Source organism: Eulemur rufifrons, chromosome 7, assembly GCF_041146395.1.
Source record: "Eulemur rufifrons isolate Redbay chromosome 7, OSU_ERuf_1, whole genome shotgun sequence".
Classification (NCBI taxonomy): Eukaryota; Metazoa; Chordata; class Mammalia; order Primates; family Lemuridae; genus Eulemur; species Eulemur rufifrons.
The window spans coordinates 95621915-95648835 of NC_090989.1; the positions used below are offsets into that span (position 1 = coordinate 95621915).

The 26921-nt window shown below is 30.5% G+C and overlaps 1 protein-coding gene across 1 annotated transcript in view; it reads left to right on the top strand.

The window, feature by feature from the left end:
• SI (sucrase-isomaltase) overlaps positions 1-26921 on the top strand; it is an 89071-nt gene that overhangs the window by 51288 nt on the left and 10862 nt on the right. Inside the window, exons 26-40 of the mRNA XM_069472982.1 lie at positions 449-603; positions 2058-2226; positions 3587-3683; positions 3777-3889; positions 3985-4110; positions 6049-6180; positions 6893-7003; positions 8725-8787; positions 11670-11786; positions 13089-13176; positions 14010-14148; positions 20962-21095; positions 22449-22483; positions 22573-22689; positions 25132-25280. Coding sequence (XP_069329083.1) covers positions 449-603; positions 2058-2226; positions 3587-3683; positions 3777-3889; positions 3985-4110; positions 6049-6180; positions 6893-7003; positions 8725-8787; positions 11670-11786; positions 13089-13176; positions 14010-14148; positions 20962-21095; positions 22449-22483; positions 22573-22689; positions 25132-25280 — 1745 coding nt within the window. The remainder of the gene's footprint in view (positions 1-448; positions 604-2057; positions 2227-3586; positions 3684-3776; positions 3890-3984; positions 4111-6048; positions 6181-6892; positions 7004-8724; positions 8788-11669; positions 11787-13088; positions 13177-14009; positions 14149-20961; positions 21096-22448; positions 22484-22572; positions 22690-25131; positions 25281-26921) is intronic.

Sequence of the window (26921 nt, forward strand, 5' to 3'; positions counted from 1 at the left end):
TAAGTGCTATAATTTCTAAGAAATGTACTGAAGAAATAAAGATGGTAATAAAAACATGTTATTAACATTGTATGATCACATGTATGGCAGAAAATATTGAAACAACTTCTATGTCTAGTCATGAAATGATAAATAATTTTGGTGTATCCATATAATAGAAAATTTGGTTCTAAAAGTTTTATCTTTGATTTCTTATTGTGTAGAAAATTAATCAAAAATTTTTAAAAAGTATAAAATGCAGTACTCAATTTAGTGCCATATATATATATATATATATATATGGAATTCTATATAGATATATGGGACATGGATGTAGAATTAGGAATTATATGAACAACAATTCTTAATACTCTTGTTTGAACCATTATTTAAATTATTTAATGATATTTACATGCTATGTCAGCAATAAGAGTACACTGTATCTATTTTTATTATTTCTCTGCAATAGATTTATGATCCCGAAAACAGCAGATATGAAGTTCCAGTACCATTAAATATTCCAACCACTCCAACAAGTACTTATGAAAGCAGACTTTATGATGTTGAAATCAAAGAAAATCCTTTTGGCATCCAGATTCGACGTAGAAGCAGTGGAAGAGTTATGTAAGTGATTGAATTATTTGCTAAGAAAGATATTTTAATGTTAGCTTAGGAAGGGAAAAGTAAGATGCATATTTTCACAGCCTTCCCTTTGCTAGAGTAGCAAAACACTAAAAGATTTAGTTGTGTTAAATAGTTTGGCCTATTCCAGTATTTCTAACCTAAACAATTAGCATGCCCATGGGACTATCATAAAGGATTGGTCCACAATTTCATTTACAGTTTGGATGTGATCAATTTCATAATTAAGTATCAGGCTCATTCTTCTAATTAAGTTGAGAACTATACCAAGAATTCTCTTGAAATGTATGATGAATGTTGACAAAAATAAATAATCAAAAATGAGTGAAATAAATATTGTATTAGAACTATTGAAATTGTTTATTGCAGCTGGAGACTGATAGAGTTAATAATTTCTCTTTCAAGTATTAATCAAAATACGTTGAGACATAAAAATCTAGATATATTTTGTATTGCAATGAATAAATTTAATTTTAAATTATAGTCTTCATTTTAGTAAAAAGCTTTACAAACTATAGTATATTAAACTATATATTTATGCAAGTTAAACTTGCCATGCCATTCTTTAGATTAGATGTTGTCAGGATGTTTTCAGGTATTGTCGGGATGGATAGAAATAGTAAATAAAACTATGTTTGAATTGTTTTAATAATTTTGTTGTTGTAACCATATTTTTGTTCAAAAGGATGAGAAACTAAGTCATTTTGTAAAAAATTCTGGTACAAGGGCATCATTTATTGGTATTAATATTTGCCAAGCGTTATTCCCTATTAAAAAGTTTTCCAAAATATTTAATATAAAAATTTTGAATAGGTCTCAGATTATTTGTAATACTTGTATTTCCTCTCCTGACCAACTTTATATTCTTTTCTTCCTCTTTTATGTTATTTTTTCAAATGACTTTAATAACAATATGTTCTTTGAAACATATATATATATACACACACTACATAAACACTGATTTATATAAATACAAAATAAAGGAAGAAAAAAACAATTGGGAGTAGTAATTGGGGAGAGTTTGAAATTTAAATATCCATTATGCTTTCAGTTCTTTGTAATATTGATTTGTTTTATTTCATTTGTAGGAAAAAAAGTATAGTGATTATCTCAGGGGAGCAGAAAAATGGAGGACTTTCAATTTCTAGGCCATATATTACTTAGTAATTTATAACTTCATATTAATTTTATTTTTAAAAACAATATTTGTCTAAAGATAAACGTGCAAATTATTCATGTGTGATTCATGTATATGAAACATAGCTTACATATTTCATGTATTTGCTGAAAAAATTATTAATTAGCCATTTCCATTTGGTACCTGGATATAATTAGGTATATAGGAAAAAGAATATTGATTTTCAGATCACCTATTACTTGTGATACTACTTTGCATATATTTTTACAGGAATAGAATTATTTTCTTTTGTTTTCAGTTGGGATTCTCGCCTGCCTGGATTTACTTTTAATGATCAGTTTATTCAACTATCTACTCGACTACCATCAGAATATGTTTATGGTTTTGGGGAAGTGGAACACACAGCATTTAAGCGAGATCTGAACTGGAATACTTGGGGAATGTTCACAAGAGACCAACCCCCTGGTGTAGGTATCAGCATTTGACTACCCCATGAGGCAACTAGACCATGATTAGAATCCAAACCACTTTGTAGGCCTGTACTGAAGCAATGTCAAAGGGGCTAGGAGTAGCTATAGTGGTTTTCTGAAAAACAAACAAAAAGTCACCATAAATTACAGGTGAAGGTAGAGGAGGGGATGGATAACAACTTGCTTGACTAGTGTGAGAAGCCAGGTTATGACCTAATTCCGAAACCATTTGAACTGCAGAGAAAGAACATATTGATTCAGTATTCCCTATCAAGTCTTACATTTACTCCCAGCTTTTAGAAAATAACTGTCTAGGATTCTCCTTGATTTTTTTCTTCTTAGATGTTAATTTAATCCTAACTTTTTTTCTTTATAACCCATAGCTGCAGTTGTGTATTTTTATGAGGCCAAACTGCTAATTATATCTTTAGAATATAAGATTTTTATATACTCATGAAACTTTTTCAAAGTGTCATCTTAATGTAACAGATTTTATCAATATTTAATGTACTTTCATAAAATAATAACTATAATTATTCTGAACATATCACAAAAATACTTTTCAGTAAAAATTATCTCATTTCCATTTTTTACGTTATGTGTACTTAAGGTATCTATTCAGTAACACACTATGAGTGTGTGTACTATTGCAACCATTTTTTATTGTTAGGTGCTGAAACAACTTATTTTTTGTACAATAGTCCAGACTTAGGTTATTGAAGGCTGTTTTTCATTTATACCAATTTTTATACCATTTATACCAAAATTTATTTCTTAAAAATTCTTCAGCATTGGTATAGATATTATTAGGTGAATATGATCAAAATTCTCAATATATAAAATTGCTTTCACATGTTCATAAATTATTGGGATTCAAATACAGGACAGCAAATTAAATATTTTGTAAATATAAAAATGTGTTTTATAAACATAAAATATGTATAAAATTACTTCCATCACTTTAATATTTCTAGGACAGTGTATTATAGAAAAACAAGTGCCAATTTATAAATAAATTAAGACATATAGCCTTTGGAAAGAAACTCAACTACTCTAATGCCAATGACATTGTACCTCAGTTGATGTGTCCGTATTTGTGGGTGTTACATATTTGTTTATTAACTTGTGTGCTCTAAAGCAGTAACAGTTCAAATAATAAATTATTTTCTAAGGGAAATACATTCATTTTAATTCAAGCATAGTTTGAATGTACAAAATACGAGCATTTAAATCCCAAGGGTCAATTTTAATGAATTTAAAATAGCATTGATTAAATTCAATTTAAATTTAAATTTAATTAAAATTAAAATGCTATCATTATTTAAACATAAATTGTGCTTAATTTTTTTCATTTCAGTATAAACTTAATTCCTATGGATTTCATCCCTATTACATGGCTTTGGAAGAGGAGGGCAATGCTTATGGAGTTCTCTTACTCAACAGCAATGCAATGGGTAAAACAACTGTGTGTTGAATTTCTCATATTTGTGACTTTTTAATATACGAATATACATAAATCAAAATTGAATCATATTTTGGATTTCCAGATGTTACATTCCAGCCAACTCCTGCTCTAACTTACCGTACAGTTGGAGGAATCTTGGATTTTTATATGTTTTTGGGCCCAACTCCAGAAGTTGCAACACAGCAATACCATGAAGTATGATTGCATATTTCTTTTTAAAAATATAAAATTTAAAAAAATAAAAATATAAAATAATTCTCTTAGTTCACACATATTTTTTTTTTTTAAAGGTAATTGGCCAACCAGTAATGCCACCTTATTGGGCCTTAGGATTCCAAATATGTCGTTATGGATACAAAAATACTTCAGAGATTGTGGAAGTATACGAAGGAATGGTAGCTGCTCAGATCCCCTACGTATGTATATTAATTTTTAAGACACTGTTAAATATGGAATATATAAAAAGAATCGAATAATTAAACATTTATATGCTTTAAAATTGATTTAACCATTTGGTAATAACGCTCAGTATTTAGTACCAACTTATGAATCAAACATGAGATTTATATACAATGTCTTTGTCAGGTTAATAAAGGAGAAAGGATAATATTTAATACCCTTTCTTTTCTTTCTTCCTCCCCAATTCTATGACCCTGAATTGTGCTCAACAAGTAACCAAGCACTTGCTTTCCTCTCATAAACTCTGGGTTGCATAGGTAGTCAGACATATTCTGTATATTCTCTTTGTGTTAGAAGAGTTCAGAGGAAGCTGTATCATCAACAAATGTGACAAATTACAGAGAACAAGTTGGGTAATTTTTTTCCCTGGACTAGATAATAACTGTAATGTATATACAGATTGATAGGATTTGCAAAATAGTTTCTTCCCTCAATGTTCAGGAAACTAAGTATTTCAAATGCCTATCAATTCCTGAGTGGATTAATACAATGTGGTATATGTACACCATGGAGTATTACTCAGCCATAAAAAATTAATTAATACATTTGGCAACAATCTGGATGGAACTGGAGACCATCCTCCTAAACAAAGTATTGCAAGAATGGAAAACAAACACCACACATACTCACTATTGAATTGGAACTAACCGATTAGCACTCACGTGCACAGATGAAAAAGTAAAACTCAACAGAAATCATGCAAGTGTGCGGGGGGGGGGGGCCTGGAGGGGATGAGCGAAATCATATCTAATGGGTACAATATACATTATCTGGATGATGGTCACACTTATAATTTTGACTCAAGCAGTAGAAAAGCAATCTATGTCACCAAAACATTCATACCCTCATTATATTCTGAAATAAAAATAAATAAATAAATAGATATTCCAAAGTATCCACACAGAGTCCCTGAAATTTTACTTTTTAGAAAGATGAAGGGATACCATGGGTCCTGCTGGTAACACATAAACATTAAAATATAGAATGCTTGGTATAGGATTTCATTCTAAGAAGAATCAGAAGGTCCTCATTATAAGATGTAGGTATTTACAGTAGAATCTAATGTGTGGTTCCTAAATACACTATAATGGGGAAATTAATTGTATAGGTTGGTGACATAGAAACATGCAAGTGGAATTTGATTATCAAAAGGGAGGTTTTACATTATTAAGCCCACTATATCTGCCATACTTTTTATAACACCTAGAAGAAATCTAGCTAATGTAAATTAATGGGAAATAATTAACAAATTTGTTATTTAGGCCTTAATTGAAGATTCCATTATAAGATTGAGACATTGTTTAGTTAAAACATATTTGCAAGTACCTACCTGTAAGTAATACTTTACTTATTTAAGCTGGGCTGTTACACTAAAAATGGCTTTGATGGATAATACAAGAAAAATTGTATAATAATTGATGAAGTTCCTAACTCCTTTCTCACCTTTTGCCAATATTAAAATTATTTGAAATTATCCCATATTTTCTTTATAGTTCTCAAAATAGAACAACACTTGTGTATACATTGTACAAAATTCTAATTTTTCATTTAACATAATTTCATTGCATCATAAATTCTTTTACCCCTGTGTCCTCCTGTTTCCTTTAGTAATTACATAATATATACTAATCTAAAGGAATTTTTACTTCTAAATCAAAATTACTAAACTATTAACAAAATTGAACATTTATAGGAAGTTTTTCTTAGAATATTTTGCATCTTTATGTGCTACTTTTATTCCTTGAACACTGAATTAGTTGCTCAATTCTTTTTAGGATCTAGGAAAAAAGAATTGAAACTTTCTTATTGCTGTTAGTTTTATAAGTATGATAGAATATGATACACGTATCCATTTGTGTTTCTTACCCCATTGCCATGATTCTCATTTATTTCAGGATGTTCAATACACAGACATTGATTACATGGAAAGGCAACTAGACTTTACAATTGATGAAGAAGCATTCTATGACCTTCCTCAGTTTGTTGACAGAATAAGAGGAGAAGGAATGAGATACATAATTATCCTGGTCAGTATTTATAGTTTATCTGAGTCTTATTATCTTGGTTTTATTAATTCTCCTAAAATGGGAGGAGGGGTTTCAAAATAGGGAGTATATAAGTTTGGATTCTACTCCAAAATCTAAAAAATTCTTCCTTTCCCACTTTATTTTATTTACATGGGCTTCCACCAGCTACATTTGGATTTAGGTAAATCCTTACAGCTCTAAGTCTAAAGTTGGGAGAGAAAGGCAGGCTGTTTTCTTAGTATCATCATAGCTACATACTGGCCTCAATTGATAGAGGTTATCAAAAAGTAATTGTAGATTTTCTATTTCTATGCAATTCTGAAGACATTCTCTAGGATTTCTTCTGATGTTTTTCATATTTAAAAATTTGCCTTCATGTTTGTGATTCTGTGGGGAGAATTTTTTATCACTATCTTGTAGGAGCAAGCTAGGTAGCCAGAAATCTCACCATAGAAATAAAAACAAAACAAAAATCCCTGATAATCTTGCTTGAAATCATAACCTATACATTTTCAAAAGTCCTTAGAATTTTTTTCTAAGAAATTCAGAGAACAATCTAGCTAGACTACTGATGTTTATACCATTTGTCAGTCCATGTGAAAGTACAATATTATGATAATATAATAATGAAAAATTATGTTTCATAATGGCTTTTCAAGTGTCTATACTTTTATTCCATATATACCTTGTTTGTATTTCATTTTAATTTTAGGATCCAGCAATTTCAGGAAATGAAACAAGACCTTACCCTGCATTTGATAGAGGACAAGAGAAAGATGTCTTTGTCAAATGGCCTAACACCAGTGATATTTGTTGGGCAAAGGTACTAAATTTATATCTTGAAATAGAATATGTATGAAAATGCCATTTCATTGAAAATTTCCATTTAATTTTTTAAAAATGTTAAAAACATATTGAGAAGTAGAAATATACAGAAATGTACTGATTTAACAATTAATAAAATATTATATATTCTTTGACTTCCATCCAAATTATCAGACACAAAGGAAGAATGCATACACATCTTATGTCCAAATGATAATTGTTTCATCTTTAAGATATTTTATTATATTTATTGATATCTTCTGTGGTTTATTATAAAACAACCATTAGTAAGATGACTACTCATTCTTCTAAAGTGCAAGAGTCATTTAAATGTTTGTATTTCTCTTTAAAAGATCTCATTAATAAAAACAATATTTTTAAGAGCTACACTTATAGCTCTAAGATGGAACAAGAAATATAATTGACTGTATTTTATATAATTAATAATCAATAATATTCAGATCTGAGTATATGATCATAAAAATATTGTAATTTGGTTTTCATATAAAATAATCAAGAAAAAATCCAATAGGCATAACTAGAATGAACAACAACAGCAGCAAACCCCACAAAATCCCATGATGGGAGACAAATTAAATGCAATGTGAGATTCTTCTTGGATTTTGACCCAAACTTAAGACATCAATGATAAAAGCAGTAAAATTCAAAAACATTCTATAAGTTAGTTAACTGTGTTGTATCAACATTAATTTCTTGGTTTTGATAACTATATTACAGTTATATAATATGTTAACATTACAAGAAGCTGAGTGAAGGGTATAGATAAACTCTAGGTACAAATTTTGCAGTTTTTATGTAAGTCTAAAAATGTTCCAAAATAAAATGATAAAAATAAAATAAAATAGAAAAAAATCTTATGATACATTAGTGTGACATCATAATATTTTAAGAAACATTCCAATATAGAGTACAGCATATTGGCCATAGAGGGGGACTTGTTTTTCTTCCTACTTTCTCTTTATTCCATACTTCTACACATTTTCGAAGGTTTCTATTCTTTTTCCCCTTCCTTTAGAGAACTATTCTCTACTAGAAACTAATGCCTTGTAAATAATCAGTCTTCAGTAATTATTTACATTTTTATATGGGGCTTTCTGACTTTTACTACACAGATTCAAATTCCAAGAGCATTCAATATGACTAAACCTGAGCTCTATTTTGTGTGTTTCTTGTTGGAGTAGAGGAAAACATTGGTAGTCAGTGTGTCTTGGGGTGGTGATGAAGGGAGATGAGAATTTAGTACTAACTTTTGAAATCAGTGGGATTTTTGAATCAGCATGACTTTATCAAACCAGATCTTCAGTTCTTTCCAAATAAAAAATATTTATCATTTTTAGTTTTCAATTCTGGAGTAATTCTAGAAAGACTTCTAATGTACCACATTAAATTAAATTTAGTATATGTTTTTCATATTACTTCTTTACCAGACCTTTTGGTTACACACATTGTTTTCAAAATCACTGATAACCACAAAGATTAGCAATTATTTTTTTATTTGCTATATTAAAGAGTAGAGTAATACGGAAAGTGGAAATAACTTGCAAATGATAAATATGCTAAAAAGGGAATTGAAGAGATTATAGATCTGGAGATCTTGAGTCTAATATATCTCTAGTGCTCCATTACACATTATTTACATCATAATCATATCATATTGAATTTATTTTGAACTGTTTATCCATTTCTGCTCTTGTGTAGGTTTGGCCGGATTTGCCAAATATAACAATAGATGATACTCTAACTGAAGATGAAGCTGTTAATGTAAGTTTTACATTGATTAACTATATATTACTAAAAGAAATTCAAAATGTGTACTTAATGATCACTTTAAACAATAAGTTAATTTGAATACTTTCCTTAAAAAATAGATGACTTATTTTTAATTCTCTGTGTCAGATCATACTTAGATCAAATTTATCCATTTTTTTCCCCAAATAACAAAGTACATCAGTCACTATTTTAAGAAATTTTATATTTTTTATTTAATCCAAGCAATCATTCTTTAAAAAAAATTATTATAGTAATAACACTTAACATGAGATCTACCTTATTAGCAAAATTTTATGTGTATAATACAATATTATAAAATATAAGGTTGATGTTGTAAAGCATATCTCTAGGGCTGTTTATCTTGAGTAATAGAGATTTTATGCCGGTTACTTAGGAACTTCCAATATCCCCTACTTCCAGTCCTGGGCAACTACCAGTGTACTCTCTTCTTCAATAAGTTTGGTTATTTTAGATACCTCATATAAGTGGACTCATACAACATTTGGCTTTCTGTGACTGGCTTATTTCACTCAGCATAATATTCTCAAGTTTCATCCGTGAAAACAAAAGGAATGAAAAAGATATTCCATGCAAATGATAAACAAAAGTAAGCAGGAGTGGCCATATTTATATCATAGAAAATAGATTGTAAGTCAAAGACTATCACAAAAGACAAAGAAGGTCATTACATAATGATAAAAGGGTCGATCCATCAAGAAGATATAACAATTATAAATATACATGCACCCCACATCAGAGAATCTAACTATAAAAAGAAACTAACAGGAGTGGAAAAGGAGACAGCAATGCAATAATAGTTGAACACTTTAATATTCCACTTTCCATAATAAATAGAACAACCAGAGTGAAAATTAACAAAGAAACGGCAGTCTTGAACAACACTATGGACCAAATGGAGCTAACAGACATATATAGAAAATGGTACTCAACAACAGCAGAATATAAATTTTTCTCAAATGGACATGGAACATTCTTCAGGAAAGATTGCATGTTAGATCACAAAACAAGTCTTAAAAAATTTAAGAATATTGAAATCATACCAATTTTGTTTTTCTGGCCACAATGGAATGAAACCAGAAATCAACAGAAGAAGGAAAACAAGAAAATTCACAAATAGGTGGAAATTAAAGAACGCACCATTGAACAGCCAATGAGTCAAAGAAGAAATCAAAATGGAATTAGAAAATTTCTTAGAAATCCAAAAAGAATCTATATCATAGCAAAACTTATGATATGACAAAAGCAGTACTCAGAAGAAATTTTATAATGATAAACAGCTATATTAAAAAAGAAGATCTCAAAGAAACAGCCTAGCTTTAGACCTTTACGGACTAGAAAAAAAAAAAAGAACAAACTTAGCCCAAAGTTAGCAGAAGGAAGAAAATAAAGATTAGAGGAGAAAATAACAAAATAAGGAATACAAAATCAATAGAAAAAAATAAAGCTGAGAGATGGCAATCCTTCTTTTAGGTAGAAGAAATTATAAGCATTAAGTCATGCAAGTTCATGTAAGTATAAAAAATTAAGGAGCTTAAAACTTATGAAAACATCTTCTAATGCAGAGCCAAAGAACTAAACATTAATTACGTTGTTGAGGAAAAATCCAGAGTTTTAATTCAATTCGAGTTCTATCCACTAGTCTTGGGCAGTAGTGCTGCACTGGAGAGAAAGGCATGACTTCTTATACAGGTGTAGGAGGACAGCTTCAATTTATGTAGAATAACTATGTAGAAATCTTTGGGAGTGTCTTCCACAAAAGATATAAGGAGTGTTGGACCACAAGTACCTGATTAATTTTATAGATATAAGCAAGGATTTGTACTAAAGAGATAAAACCATTCACTGACAAGAACTAAATAAACCAAAAAATGATTTGTAGAAAAAGCATGAAAGTGGAATTTAAGAAACAAGATTTGGAGCTCCCTTTCTTCTTAATTATCATTGTGATCTGGAGGAGGTCCTAGCAAGGAAAATATTCATTCAATGCAATTCCACTAAGCTTTCTGTCCTTATGAATAAAATGTAATTCTGGGACAGGATGATAATTTAAGTTCCTTTCAACTCTTAAAAATATCCATGATACATATTTTGTAAATCTCTGGATTCCCTACTCTGTATTTTCTCTGTGCACATTGCCCTCCCATATCCCTGTTCTTGCTGTTCATGGAGAAGACTGTTCCTGCTGTTGCTGTTACTACATAGCATATGCTATGTTTACGAGACATTTCCAATTGATTTACCTACAGAAAGTCAATCTTTTGGCTAACACACAGTTCCTCTGACCTTGGAACTCATATATGCGGATTAGCAAGTAGACAATTTTCTTAGTAGAGAATGGAATAAAATACCTCTTCTTTACTGGGATGGGAAGGGATAGATGTGAGAGAGAAAGAGAAGCAGTTGGTTGGAGTGGTGTGATGATCTGCTGTTTCTGGGAGTTCAGAAACCAGAGTAAATACGTTTCAGTCAGAAAAACAGGCTTTACTTCGGGCTTTTTCTGCTCCCACCATGCTCTACAGATACAGAGAAAAATATTGTCTATCACTCTAAGAAGCACTAAAAATACATTTCTGTATATTCTGAACTATTTCTTTATAACCCACATAGGGCCCCCAGGCTGACCTCTTCTCTCCATATATGTATGTCTCTCTCTCCTTGTACTCTCCTTGGCTGCTGAGATGGTTAGAAGAAAATCACATACATTTATGTATTAATAATTAGGTTTATCAGGTTGCTTTAATTATCACTCAGGTGTGACTTGTATTGATAAATCTGAAAGATAAACTTAGATTTAGGTACATATGGTCTCTGTCATGACTTTCAACATGTGGATCTGAATTTTGATTTTAAAGGCTTCCAGAGCTCATGTAGCTTTTCCAGATTTCCTCAGGAATGCCACAGCACAGTGGTGGGCAAGGGAAATTATAGATTTCTACAATGACCAGATGAAGTTTGATGGCTTGTGGATTGTAAGTAAGCTTTGATAGATTTATCTTTTAAGTTATTTATTGTGCAGTGATTATGCAAAGTTCTTACTGGGCTCTAATAATGTCAGTAAAATATTCTTTGTAAAAATTAGTTCACTCATTTTTTCCATAGAACTTTCTTATGCAAAATCTCCCAACATAAAGTTTTAAAAATTCACTTTATGCTTATTGATGCTATTTCCTGGACATTTTCAACTTGACCAAAGAACCTATGTGGCCTCTTACTCTAGCTATTAATAAATACATGTAAACATTTATGTTATTGTCATTCAATGTAGGAGTTAATCTCATGTTCAAATAACTGTCAATCTTTAGTGTAAGAAATAATCTCATAAATTTAGCAATATTGTTTTCAAATAGTTTCTTTCTTAGAGATAATCTTACAATATTAGGAGTAAAATTTTTAGTAATATAACTTTGAGATAGCATAAAAAAGAATTTACTTTACCGCAAGTAAATATTTAGCACAGGAGATTTTATATAATACTTCTCAAAATTTCTGGAGGTGTAATTTCTTATTCTGTTGATTTTTCCACTGGAAGGCATTAATTTACTTATTTTTTTAGATTAAAGATAATTTTAAAGAAGTGCCACTATGTAGAGCCTTGAGGATATGAAATTACATAAGGAATAGATTTTTAAAAAAAATTAATGGGACATATGTGTTTATTGGATGTATAAATTTATGTACCATAAGGGATTCTCTTAAGTATATTCTGAGAATGATACCTTGATCCAGAGAAAATAACCTGTTTTCAAGTAGAGGAAGTCGCTTAAATGGTAGCTAATTTATATATTTAGATCATGGTCCCCTTATGCATGACTAATGTAATCCTGAGATATGTGCTCAATAGAGATACTCCTTGAAATTTTCTCTATTTGTAAACAATATCTTATGTTTTTAAAAATAACAGCAATCAATACCAGGCTCAGGGCAGGAATGGAGGGGAAGGCAATAATGGGATATCCACTATTGTAATTTAATTTTCATGTCTTGGAAATATAAAAATCTATTCAATTCTATATGTATAATACACAGGAAAGAAAAAAAATAGGACATTTTATGTTTCTAAAACGAAGGCATAGATTGATAAAAGTTAAGAAACACTGAGTTAAGCTAAATTCTTTAGCATCAAGGTGTTTTATAATTTTGTTTTATATAATAGTGAGTAAATGAAATATTATTCAAATATGCTACTCTAATTTACTCACTTTTAGAATTATTTTCAGAATATATGTTCTAAATTCATTTTTTGTTTGTCTTTCTCTCTTGCCATTTTTAAGGATATGAATGAACCGTCAAGTTTTGTAAATGGAACAACTACTAATGAATGCAGGAATGTAGGTCTAAATTATCCGCCTTATTTCCCAGGTACAATATTATTGCTATGCATTTGATATTATTATGTTGTTATTTTTATTAATCAGTTTATATATACCAGAGGATGCAGAGTAAGATTCACATTCCCAGTTTTCACTACCCACTCATACATTGGATGACAACATGACCCATTACCAATATTCCTTAACAATAGTTTGAGAAAAATTAAGAAACATGTTTTATGTATATGAACACAAACCTAAATTTGCTTTAAATTGTTACCTTGGTTTTCTTAAGCATCTTTCCAGATTTGAAAATTTTAAGTACTCTTTAAGATAAAAATAAAATTCTTCTTAAACAGTTTATTTTCATTTTTTTTCTTTACTAGAGATAAATGAAAGTATACTAACAATACTTCTTTGCTTATCTCTCACCTGGAAGGGAAAGGGCTAGACCTTCCACATTCATTCTCATGCTCTTGTATAGACACAAACCTTTATAAACCATTAACATATAAAGTGACAACAAAGCTCTGAAAAAAGGTATCTTAAACTGAGAAAAAGTAAATAGTGTTATAGCATTTACCTGGCTCTTAATCTCAAGGTATTATGTTACCAAGTGGATTTTTTGGTAAAAATTTATTTAGTATTTTCCATCTAAATTTGTTAGAAATAATAGGCATTTAGGAATATACTTATTTTTCAAGTTTTTATTAATTCATCTAATAGTTACAATTGCAAACTGATTTTTTATTTATAATTAGCATAAAGTATACAAATGGTTAAAAAATCAATAATTACTTTAAAACAATGAAGTTATGTGGTATATATTTCAATACATGGGATTATATGCTATATTAATATTTTTTCATTGATTCTTCCCAGAACTCACAAAAAGAACTGACGGATTACATTACAGAACAATGTGCATGGAAACTGAGCAGATTCTTAGTGACGGATCATCAGTTTTGCATTACGATGTTCACAATCTATATGGATGGTCACAAATAAAACCTACTTATGAGTAAGCAGCATTCATAATTATCCTCTCTGACTCTTTTTTGTCCTCCAGACTTTAAATTTAATGGTACCTATCTTAAAAATCCCACCGACCTTATCTGGTAGCCTTTTCCTTCCTGATATTTTCTGTAAATTAGTTCCTCCTTCACAGAATTTAGAAAATTTGTGTCTGTATGTATTGATCTATGTTGTTATTGTTTTTCATTGTTATCCTATTACAAAGAGAACCATCATTTTTATTTTTTTCCCTACCATGTACCCAGCACAGTGCATGGCAAATAGCAGGTTATCAGTGTGTGGTGTTGAATGAATACATGAGTACATAACATATAATTTGAAGTCATTAATTTAGAAATTAAATCTTGGCTAAATCTGTTATTTAAATTCATTATTAGCAAATTAGAGCATTCCTGAATGGTCTTGAGCTCCTCAAACTTTAATATTCATACTAGTCATCCGCATTTTTAACAAACTCCTATGTAAGGTCAATGATAATAGAACACATAACATTCTCTGAATACCAAGTTTTTATTAGTACTGTCCAATAAAACTTTCTGCAATAATAGAAATGTTGTATAATTCTCAGTGTCCAATACGGTGCCCACTAGCTTATATATGGCGGTTGAAAAATGTGGCTAGTGTGACTCAGGAATGGAATTTTAAAGTTTATTTAAATTTTTTTTTTTTTTTTTTTTTCTTGAGACAGAGTCTCACTCTGTTGCCCAGGCTAGAGTGAGTGCCGTGGTATCAGCCTAGCTCACAGCAACCTCAAACTCCTGAGCTCAAGCGATCCTCCTGTCTCAGCCTCCCGAGTAGCTGGGACTACAGGCATGCACCACCATGCCCGGCTAATTTTTTCTATATATATTTTTAGCTGTCCATATAATTTCTTTCTATTTTTAGTAGAGGTGGGGTCTCGCTCTTGCTCAGGCTGGTCTCGAACTCCTGAGCTCAAACGATCCACCCACCTCGGCCTCCCAGAGTGCTAGGATTACAGGCGTGAGCCACCGCGCCCGGCCAAAGTTTATTTAATTTTAATTAAATAATATTAAATAATTAAAAATAAAATAATAGATGACAAATGGCTACTATTCATATGTTAGACAGTAAAGCTTTAGATCACTAGCTCTTGACTACATATTGTAATCACCTGGAGATTTTTAATAAGTGATGATTTAATTGGTCTCTTCTACAGGAAAAGCATCTGGATTTTGAAAATTCCCCAGGTAGTTATAATGAGCATCCAGGGTTGAAAATCACCATTCTAGTAAATTACTGAAGTTGGCAAAAGAATGAGAAGCATTTTGTAGTAAAGAATATGAATAAAAGTCCTCACTTAGTAAAACATGCTTACCTTATTTCAAGCACCATTTATTCCACTCAGAATAGGTGACATCCTCTCCACAGAGAACAGTAAATTAAGAGTTTAGCATGGTTCCTGACACACTGTGGATGCCTAGTAAATTTAAATTAATCAACTATTATCCTATTATAACTATGAGCATCAAAATTGTGTGGATATGTTCAAGGTAAATGTAGGTAAATTTCTAACTGGTTGACATACAAAGATATTTAAGAATATTTAAGGTCCATTTCCACTATTAAATAAAATTATGAAGAATAAGTCAACGCATTCTTCCATAAAATACCCTTCAATATGAAAGCAAAATACATTTATTTAAAAATGTTAATTTTTCTCTTATCCATAACATTTTTTAGTAAAAATTTCAATTACATTTGTTATTTAAATGGAATAGATTGTTTTACTGTTAAATGTTGAGTTAAATAGCCTCATTTATACATAGCTTTAGATTTTTCACATTTCAGATTATTTCTTAACATTATAATTTTTTGATTTATAAAAAAAGTAAATTCTCCTTCAGATAATTTTAGAGATTAAATATATTCAGTTTATGTTTAAAGACCTTGACAAATGTAGAAAGACACTATAAATGAATTACGTTTTACATTTAAGCAAGTGATGAAGAATAAAGACTTGTTTATCATAGAGGAAAGCTGTGCAAATTATAAACTTAATTTTTTTCCTTAAATCATCCAGAACATAGCAGCATTTTGTTCTTTTGTTTTTATTTCCTACCGAAAAACTACCACACATTTGACATTCAACTATTTCTTGCTACTGTGCTCTTCACTTAACAATAAACAAATTATGCAACGCAATAAAAAATAGATTGAGTAAATTCAGAAACAGGACATAATTAGCTTGAGAAATTGTAAATAGTTTTAGAGAAAGAACCATGGATAACAATGGTAAATAAAAAAGTTTCATACAGAAATCCCATTCAAAATATTTTCTATCTTCATCTGATGCTTTTCTCTTATAATTTAAAATTCAATGTTGTACTGAAATAAAGCCTATGCTTCAAATATAGGGATAAGTACATTTAAAAATCTACCTCAAATTGTGTGTTCAAATTTCAGAAAAACATTAAAAGATTATGGAACTATCTTTTGTATTTTCATATTCAACAATACCTTGAAAGACTTTAGAAATTACTAGATACTTTTCACTAGAGAGGACTTAAAGAGAAATAAAATCTTTGACTCCCTTTGGATGTTTAGGTTGTGTTTTATTTTCTAATTTTTAATAAGTGCCCCCAACTTTTATAATCATAATTTAGAATGGAATGAAAAAGTCAATAGACATAAATTACTTTCTCAAGTATTCATAGAGACTTAGCTAACTAGCAACTTGGAAAACTATATTGCTTTGCTATGTTTAATGTAATTTCTTGGAAAAGTAAGAGTGCCTTTTCAGTTGAGAGAGTTGTATATTTTAGGTAGTGGTCTCTTCTTGCATTTTTTAAATGAAAAAAAAAATAGTGTAGGTAAAAACAAACATAATTCAGCTCATCTTCCCACTAATTTGGAAGTTTTTAGTTACAGCTGTAACTTTCTATCGATTAACTCTTAGTTACCTGAAAAAATACTGAAAAAAAGTCTCCTAGACATTACATTCTCAATGATATGACTGATTAAAGCATTGATACAGCTGGTGGATCAGTGTTAAAAAAATATTAAGATCTTAATCCATAAACCTATTTTCATGGCTTAACTTTTCACATTGTCTTCACTAGAGAAAATTTCAAAGTTAAGTTATTATGTACTCAAAAACAACGAAAGAGGCCGGGCACGGTGGCTCACGCCTGTAATCCTAGCACTCTGGGAGGCCGAGGCGGGCGGGTTGTTTGAGCTCAGGAGTTCGAGACCAGCCTGAGCAAGAGCGAGACCCCCGTCTCTACTAAAAATAGAAAGAAATTATATGGACAGCTAAAAATATATATATAGAAAGAATTAGCCGGGCATGGTGGCACCTGCCTGTAGTCCCAGCTACTCGGGAGGCTGAGGCAGTAGGATTGCTTGAGCCCAGGAGTTTGAGGTTGCTGTGAGCTAGGCTGACGCCACAGCACTCTAGCCCAGGCAACAGAGTGGACTCTTGTCTCAAAAAAAATAAATAAAAAAAAAAATAACAATGAAAGTATTTTAACTTACAAAATACTTGTTGTCCAGGTCTAAAGCTAAAACTGAAATTTCATTTTCTGACCTAATGGTGAATATTTGAGATGTGAATTGGGCAAGTTTCTATTCTAATGGATATTAAACACATAATACTGAATGTTTTGCTTTTTGAAAATGATTTGATAATGTATCTTTGGTTTCCAGTAGTTGTTTTTTACAAAGTTGAGAAACACAAACTTGTAATAATTTTCTTTTCTCTATGTAATACCAGTCTGTATTCTAAAAGAATTTAATAGCACCCAATCATGAGCTAGAAGTGCTTACAGCATATTTATAAATTGATTTCATCAGTAATTAAAGACAATAATCAAGTGAATTAATTTGAAATTTTTTCTTTTGGAAACCATAACTAAAATAAGGATAAGATAATCATTTATTGCTGAAAGCTTTAAAATATGTTTTAAATTTTAAAATGTATTATTTCCTCTTCCCATCTGGTACTTTTATAATACACATGTAAAGTTTCTAAATATTGTTTTCCTTTTAGAAAACATTTTAAAATAAAAATTAAAGATATGTTTATAAATTTTCTAATAATTTTCAAGAAAATTCTCACATAGGCAATAATAAATTCATAACAAAAATACCTTTGTAACACAACATTAAAATCCTTTCTATGAACTCAATTTTCCAAATATACCTGCTAACAAAGAATGAACAGTCTTATGGTTAAAAAGTCTTTCTCAAAAATTACAAATTAGGCTAAGTTAATTGTGACTAAACCATTTGTAAAGTTGGGACATTGTTGGAAATAATTAGAATATATTTATAGTGATAGGATTATATTTTAAGTGTTGGTCAATAAATATTTTATGTGAAAAATTACAGAGGAGATTCTTCTAATGTAAGAGGTTAATTTTCCCTCAGGAGAAAATTATTCTGAAAATATTCTATTTGTTTATATAGTTTTTTATATTTAAGTAAGAAATAACAATTGCACATATTTGTTTGGGACAGTGTCATATTTTGATACGTGTATGTGGAATGATCAAATTAAGCAAATTGCATAATTAACATCTCAGATATTTATCATTTCTTTGTGGTAAGAACATTTAAAATCCTCTCTTTTAGCTATTTGAAATATATAGTATGTTACTATTAACTATAGTCCCCTTGCTGTGCAATAGAACAATGAAACTTATTCTTTTTGCCTAACTGTAACTTTGTACTTATTATATGAAAATATGTTATGCAAAATCCTTTTTAATTAGAAAAAGCTAAAAGAAGGCATAGGTTCAGTTATTAATGTAAAGCGTCAATGAAGAATTTTTGCAGAAGTAAGATATATAATAGGAAAAAAAGAAATCTTTCAGGAATATGATTTTCTTGCATGTGAACACATTAGGAATTTGAGACAACTGAGTCTTTGTAAATAATTTTCATATCATTTAAATAAAATTAATTTTGTTTGCAAATTAACTAAACCCAGAAAGTATATTTTCACATAGATTTATAGACTGATTATCAATTATTTTATTCTCTTCTAAGTACACATTTATTTCTTATTATCAGCAAATATATGTGATATATATTTAAAATATTAATATTCCATGTATATTGGCCCCTTTATATTTGTTATGGAAAAATAAATCAATGAAGATGGTTTTCTTATATGACCTTTTTAAAGAGGGACATAATGTACAACTTGAAAGTTTTAAGTTAATTAATACAATATTGTCTCTATTATCAAAAGATGCTTCAATATATCATCTTATGTCTATTTAATATATTTTTAACTTCCTGTATTTTTGAGTTGAGATGTTCATTGCTTCAAAAATTTCTTGAGCTACTATTACGTGCCAAGCACTGTATTAATTATAAGAGATACAAGGAAAAGTAAAACATAATGCTTGACTACAGGAACCTCAAAATCTCATGGAGGAAGCTTTATTTATAAACAAATGAGTAAAAACCCTGTGGTGCATGCTATAAAAAGGAAATTATGCAATAATGTTGACAATATGTCAGTGAGTAGTAAAGTCTGCCTAATTAGGTATTTGAGGTATCTTCTCCATAGATAGTTCTATAGTTCTTATTCATATACAAATTAAGTGAGTAATACAAAAATAAATTTTTATTTCCAGTTAATATAATAGCACAATAATTTTCCCTTTTTATATTCTTATAATGTAACCTCAGTCTACAGTCAGAGAGAGACAGAGGAGAGAGAGAGAAAGATAGAAAAGAGGGCAGAAAAAAGGATATGGAGGAAAAGAGATGCAGATAATATAAAAAATAATGCATTATTGCATTATTCCTAAAACTATAATGTATTTTAATATGCATAAATTATTAAAGTCACTCTCCAAAGACTGGGGAGGGGAGAAAAGAAAAAAATATAACATTGGCCGGGCGCGGTGGCTCACGCCTGTAATCCTAGCACTCTGGGAGGCCGAGGCGGGTGGATCTCTCGAGGTCAGGAGTTCGAGACCAGCCTGAGCAAGAGCGAGACCCCGTCTCTACTAAAAATAGAAAGAAATTATATGGACAACTAAAATATATATATGCAAAAAATTAGCCGGGCATGGTGGCACATGCCTGTAGTCCCAGCTACTCGGGAGGCTGAGGCAGTAGGATCGCTTAAGCCCAGGAGTTTGAGGTTGCTGTGAGCTAGACTGACGCCACGGCACTCACTCTAGCCCGGGCAACAGAGCGAGACTCTGTCTCAAAAAAAAAAAAAAAAAAAAAAAATATAACATCATTAAACATCATCTTTTCCCTTGATGAGATCTTACTTGATATAGATTCTATGCTTGAAATAGAACAATTAATTTTATTTTTATTAATAAGGCACAAGAAAGCCTTTCTCTTTTTAAACTAGCCTCTAAAACAGTAAGTATTGTAGCAGGATTTCTCTGCACAGTAATATGTACATTAAGTGTTGACAAGTTATAATTGAGAACAACTGAAGTGATAAATAGTTAGAGCCTAGCCCTTTATTAAAAAGTATTTAAATAGATTTAAAAAGTTAGGTTAATTAGTTGATTTGATGTTAGTAATAGTTGATTTAACTTGTATTCATTGAAGAAATATATAAAGACCACTTAATATCTGCATGTCATTCTGGTAAATGTTGGGAGGAAAGACAAATGTCCTTCATGCCTGTGAGGACTTTGTAGTATGATGAGGGAAGACTCACTTATTAAGATCTAGTTGGAAAAAGAGACAACTTGAATACCATAAATCAAACACTTTTTTCCACAAAGTAGACATAAGTAGAAATATTTGAGGACAATATTTCATGTAAAAACCCAAAATCCTTCTTTATTTTTATTAGTGCATTACAGAAGACAACTGGCAAAAGAGGGATTGTCATTTCTCGTTCCACATATCCTACCGGTGGACGGTGGGCAGGACACTGGCTTGGAGACAACTATGCACGATGGGACAATCTGGATAAATCGATCATTGGTAAGTGAGAGTCACTGTATTTATTACTATTCTTTTGTTTTTTTCTATTAAGTATTCACTTTTGTTTGTGCTAGTTCATATACTTTATAAGTCCTCAGAATTATACTGTGGCATCATATTTTATGAAATATTATCATCAAAATCAGAAAACGGCAATGGGCCAGGAAGTAGAATTGGGGATGCTGTGTAGAAACTAATGATGTCCAACTAGTTTGTTTTGGAAAAATAACATTCTCCTTTTAGGCCCAAGTTTTCTGGTTGAAAAAGGCATAATCTGGGAAAGATGACATCTAGAGCTAAGAAATGGAAATGAATAGAAATTCTAAATTGTAGGGAATAAGAATTACTAATAGATGCTGAAGAAGGAAACTTTCACACCAAATTGGAAAGGGTTTTGTGACAATATTTGAATAAGTACTAAATAAGACACTATCATTTTAAAGGAAAAAAAGAGATACCTTAATGAGTCATGACTAGTATTAAAAATTCTTTTTTTTTTTTTTTTTTTTTTTTGAGACAGAGTCTCACTCTGCTGCCCAGGCTAGAGTGCTGTGGCATCAGCCTAGATCACAGCAACCTCTAAACTCCTGGGCTCAAGCAATCCTCCTGCCTCAGCCTCCCGAGTAGCTGGGACTACAGGCATGTGCCACCATGCCCGGCTCATTTTTTTCTATATATATATTTAGCTGTCCAAATCATTTCTTTCTATTTTTAGTAGTGACCGGGGTCTCGCTCTTGCTCAGGCTGGTCTCGAACTCCTGACCTTGAGCGATCCTCCCTCCTCGGCCTCCCAGAGTGCTAGGATTACAGGTGTGAGCCACCGCACCCAGCCTTAAAAATTCTTTATGATCGATAAATAGATTCAAGGAAAACAGTTGATGTTTAGAAATATTCCTTTAAAAGAAGAGCTCAGAAAACACATGGATTCTGTTGTATTGAAGTGATCATTCCTTAAGAGGATTTTATTAAATGAAGATAATTTGATTTGTCTCAAATGATAAGATGTATTGTTATCTAATTGCAGAAACAGCCTATTTATTTTCAAAAACGAAACTGGGAAACCACTACCACCTTCTTATCACACTATAATGTGTTCAATAACAGATTTTGTGCTCTAAATATGTCATATTGCAAGTGTCAAGGAAACTTATAGTGTCTTATTTTTATAATCATTAACACTATAAAATAAAAAATGAACATAATGAGAAGTGATATAAAAGTTTATTTATAATCTGAAAAATGTTTCATTAAATTGGAGGTTGATGTTAGGAAGAGAGCATCTTCATGAATAGAAATAAAATATATTAAAATACATGAAATAGTAGCTTTCTAAAATTTTTTCCTTTTTTTTAGGTATGATGGAATTTAGTCTCTTTGGAATATCATATGTAAGTAGCTTTATTCCTTTTATCTTCCTAAATTATAAATATTAAGAAACAACTGTTCAAAACTAACTAAATATAACAATATATTTTAGACTGGAGCAGACATCTGTGGTTTCTTCAATGATTCGGAATATCATCTCTGTACCCGCTGGATGCAACTTGGAGCATTTTATCCATACTCAAGAAATCACAACATTGAAAAAACTAGAGTATGTAATTACTGCATTTACTTTAGATCTTCTCCTGCAACCAACCTTAGAAGTTTTTTAATAGAATGCATCTTACTTGGCTGATTTTCAGATGAATGTTTTTAAACTTCTTCATAATTATGGAAGACATCTGAAACCATCACTTTGAGAATATTCTGAGTTGGGCTATACTTAATTATACTTTAGGACACATGGCCTGCTTAGCCGACATATTTACTGCAGTCCTATGTAATTTTGGAGTAGTTAAGAGAAAAAAACAACCTGCCTCTGGAACTTCTTCCAAACTGAGCTAGAACAATAAGGAAATCAGCCGCAAACTAAATAATTAGAAGTGAAAGTCACTTGTATCAATGCATGAAATGAACAGATTTAAAAGGCAAAAGTTAGAAGAAGTTGAGAAATTGAAAAAATATATTAATAAAAGGAAAAAGGATTAATGAGAACTAATTTCTGTGTGACAGCACAACTATACACTTTAATAAATTGCCTGGAGGAATTTTTGAGCAATTGGGGAAACAATACTAAAAATCATGGACAAGTATGAACAATTAGAGACAATACCTAAGCACAAAATTTCATAATGCTTTCAGTGAAGAAGTTCAGGGAAAAGATAAATTAGCAAAATGCACAGCATGGAGGAGTTGAAGACAGGGTAGGTCTGTGAAGGATGTGTTCCAGTCATAGTAACTGAATAGTAGGGCTCATGATGTGCTGTGAAATTTTGCCCCCATGGGAAATTTTAATTGAAATAGAAAGGAGAATTTATTCTAGAAAACGCTGCATTACAAGAATAAAAGGCAGAATGGAACCACAATTTGGAAGAATTTTAAAATTGAACTGTAGAGATATAACTTGATGGAACAGGAATATTTTAACAGGAAAACTTGCTGTCAATAATGCACGTTAGAGGGCTGGAAATATAGGGGAGATGGTGCAAGAGTCAATAAAAGCCTGGGCGGGGATTCACTAAACTAAACAAGTATTTATTGAGAGTCTACTATTTAATATTTAAAAAAGTCTTTGCCCTAATGATTTATATATTCTGAGGGGAGATAGAGATAATAGCCAATTATATATATCAGTAAATTTGTGTGTATAAGGGAAAAATAGAATAAGCTAAAGTGATAGAGATTTATAGGGGTTCTGTTTTAGAAAGGGAGCTCAGAAAGGGCTTGGATGAAGATACATTAGAGCAGAGATGGGCGTAGGGGAAGAGTAATCAATATAAATATATGGAGGAGGAGAAGGTGGGAGGAACAAAGTGAAACACCGTAAGATAGGAATGTGGTTGTAGTTTTTGAGGAAAACTGAAATGTAAAGGAGGGAAAGGCTGAGGGTGTAGTTGTAAATAAAAATCTCAGGGACAGAAACCTCCACTTAAGTTTAAATATAAACACAAGTTAATATAATCGAACTTAGGAATCTATGGTTTAGAATTAAATGCTTAAATCAACACTTTAAAATTGAACTATCAATGAAATCAATAAGCAACAGATGTGATTTTTGTCTTTTTCTTCTTGTTTAACTTTGAAAGTGCTAACAATGGGATCACATATAGCCTAAAAAGTCTGGGACCATTTTTACTTTCAAGGTTTGACTTATTCTAATACTGCATACAATGGTGATGACAATCATCATCCAAACTTTATTAATCCTCAAATCTAGAAAAGTTGGAATCTTCACAGATATGACAGCTCTAAAAGCCCCCTGTTTTGCTGATGCTAACAACAAACATGGAAAATGTTACCCCCATGGAGTTATGTGACAGCTTTTTTTATTCCCTGATACAAATTAAAATGTAAAACTAGTCACTTTCTTTGTCTATTATTTTTTAACTAATATGTCCAACAACATTTTTATGGGCTTTTAATCTTCCACTTTTGATTTTAATCTTTTGAGATGAAGTGTGTATGACAAAGCAAAGGTAGGCATGTTCTTTCCGTTCATTCATCATTAGGTCCTCTATTCTATCTGTTCTATTAATTCTTTAACACCATAATGTATTCATTCTCATGAACACTCACAATGTGCAAGGCCACTATGATTTGCTCTGTATGTCTGTGTTTATTTCATTCCACTTTTGTGTAGCATATTATTTCTTTTCTCTACTAGACGTCTTACCCAAACACTGAGTATCACCTAATTGACAATATATCTGTCATCTATTAAAATGTGAACTATTCATTGTGCATGTTCACCTAAACTAAATCAAATTGTGAAATTATTGGAGTTTTTCTTATTAAAATATTAATTTATGCCTTCTCTTTCTATCTTATAACAGAAACATTATTGCATAAGATTTTTGTGAAGAAAGTATAATGCATACCACAAGACAATGAATTGATACCATTTTCTACTTTTTTCCTCCAAATATGTATTTGAATATTATGGCTTAAACATGAGCAAGTGCTTATAGCTTTATATAATTTTTATTTGTTTCAGAGACAAGATCCTGTTTCTTGGAATGAAACTTTTGCTAATATGTCAAGGAACATTCTAAATATTAGATACAACTTATTGCCCTTTTTCTATACACAAATGCATGAAATTCATGCTTATGGTGGCACTGTTATCCGACCCCTTTTGCATGAGTAAGTACAAAGTTTCTTTGTTTTTTCCTTACACAAATATGTAGCTTTCATTTAATTTATTCAATAATTTCTTGTAGTGCAATATAGAATATTTTAGGTTGGAAACTTTTTATTTGATATTTTAGCATTCATTTTGGGTTAATAAATCATTTACATAAATAAATCTACTAATAAACACAATTTAAGAATGAAACACCTTAATCAATTATTAAAAAGCAATAATTTTCAAGAATAACAACTGTGTACCAAATATGATTTCAGATGTTTTATATACATAATATTTACTATTTCACAAATTTCATGGAAATAAATAATTTTATCCCTTATGAATTAATTAATTAAGGTTTACTGCAGTTAAGTAAATCTACCGTGCATATATATATATATATATATATAACTGAAGAAGACCATCTCACCTTTTCCTTGAGGTGTGTTAATAAGATATGCTAGAACAGTTCCATCATTCTCCTCAGAAATTTATTTTTTTGGATTCATCCTTAAAACTTCAACTAATACATGACAAAACCTTGAAAATTCTATTACATGGAGCATAGTTGCAAACATTTTAACTTGTTCTATTTTTAATGCAAGTACAAGCAGATTCTTATTGTGGATGTTTTAAAAATAAAAAAAAACACATAAACAGAAAAACAAAAAACCCTTAATAATCATAATATACTTAGCTTTTTGTGTGCCTTATATTATCAGAATAAATGAAGTGATTTGTTAGATTTCACTATTGATAAACCACTAAAACAGTGGCAAATGTTTACCAGAATTAAAGCAATAGTACCCAACATAACATTACCAAAAAAATAAATTGATCAATATTCCTTCTTTATTGATAATAGTATAAGAAATCCAGTTTTCTTAAAATAAAAAAATTCTTTCTAGATTCAAATTATGTTCTAGTTACTTTATTAATTTATTTACCATAATCCCTTCTTTATTTTATTGATCCCCTTCCTTTTTCATTTACAGACTATTCCCCTTTGTCTTATTCCTATAAACTTTCCAGAATAATTAGAGTAACAGCTCTGGACTGAGTCCCCAACCACAAACATTATTAATTAGGCAGACTCTTGTCCTATTGAGAATGCCTATGTCTTGGCTCTCAGGGGAAGTCCGTGGAAGAGTAAACCCAGCTGTCCAATTCAGTATTAATCTCAGTTTTTAATAAAGCAAAACAAAATGAAACTAAAATAAATAAATTTATAAAAACAACTTTTCTCTTTCATTTAAGTTGGAGAAGAAATGTGAGCATTTAATACTGGCTATTCTCAAAATATAAAAGCCGATTTTGTTTTTCTAGAGATTATATTTAAAATTCAGCAAATTTTGCAGATGAAAAAACCTTTAAAGACATGTAAATCCAGCATTTACAATGCTCTATTGAATAGGATAATCAAACTCTTTTTAAAGTTAACGGATTAAGATTCTTATAGCACATGTCTCACAATTTTCTTCCAGGGTATTTATATTTACTTCTTAGTTTGTTGATCATACATTAGGCAAAGTTAACATTTGTACCTCTATGAGCTCTCTTCCACGGTGATTCCTCATTCAGTTGGTCTTACATGTTCATCACAATTCTCTGCATTTTTTCAGAAAATTTCTTCATAGTCTAGAATTACTCATAAA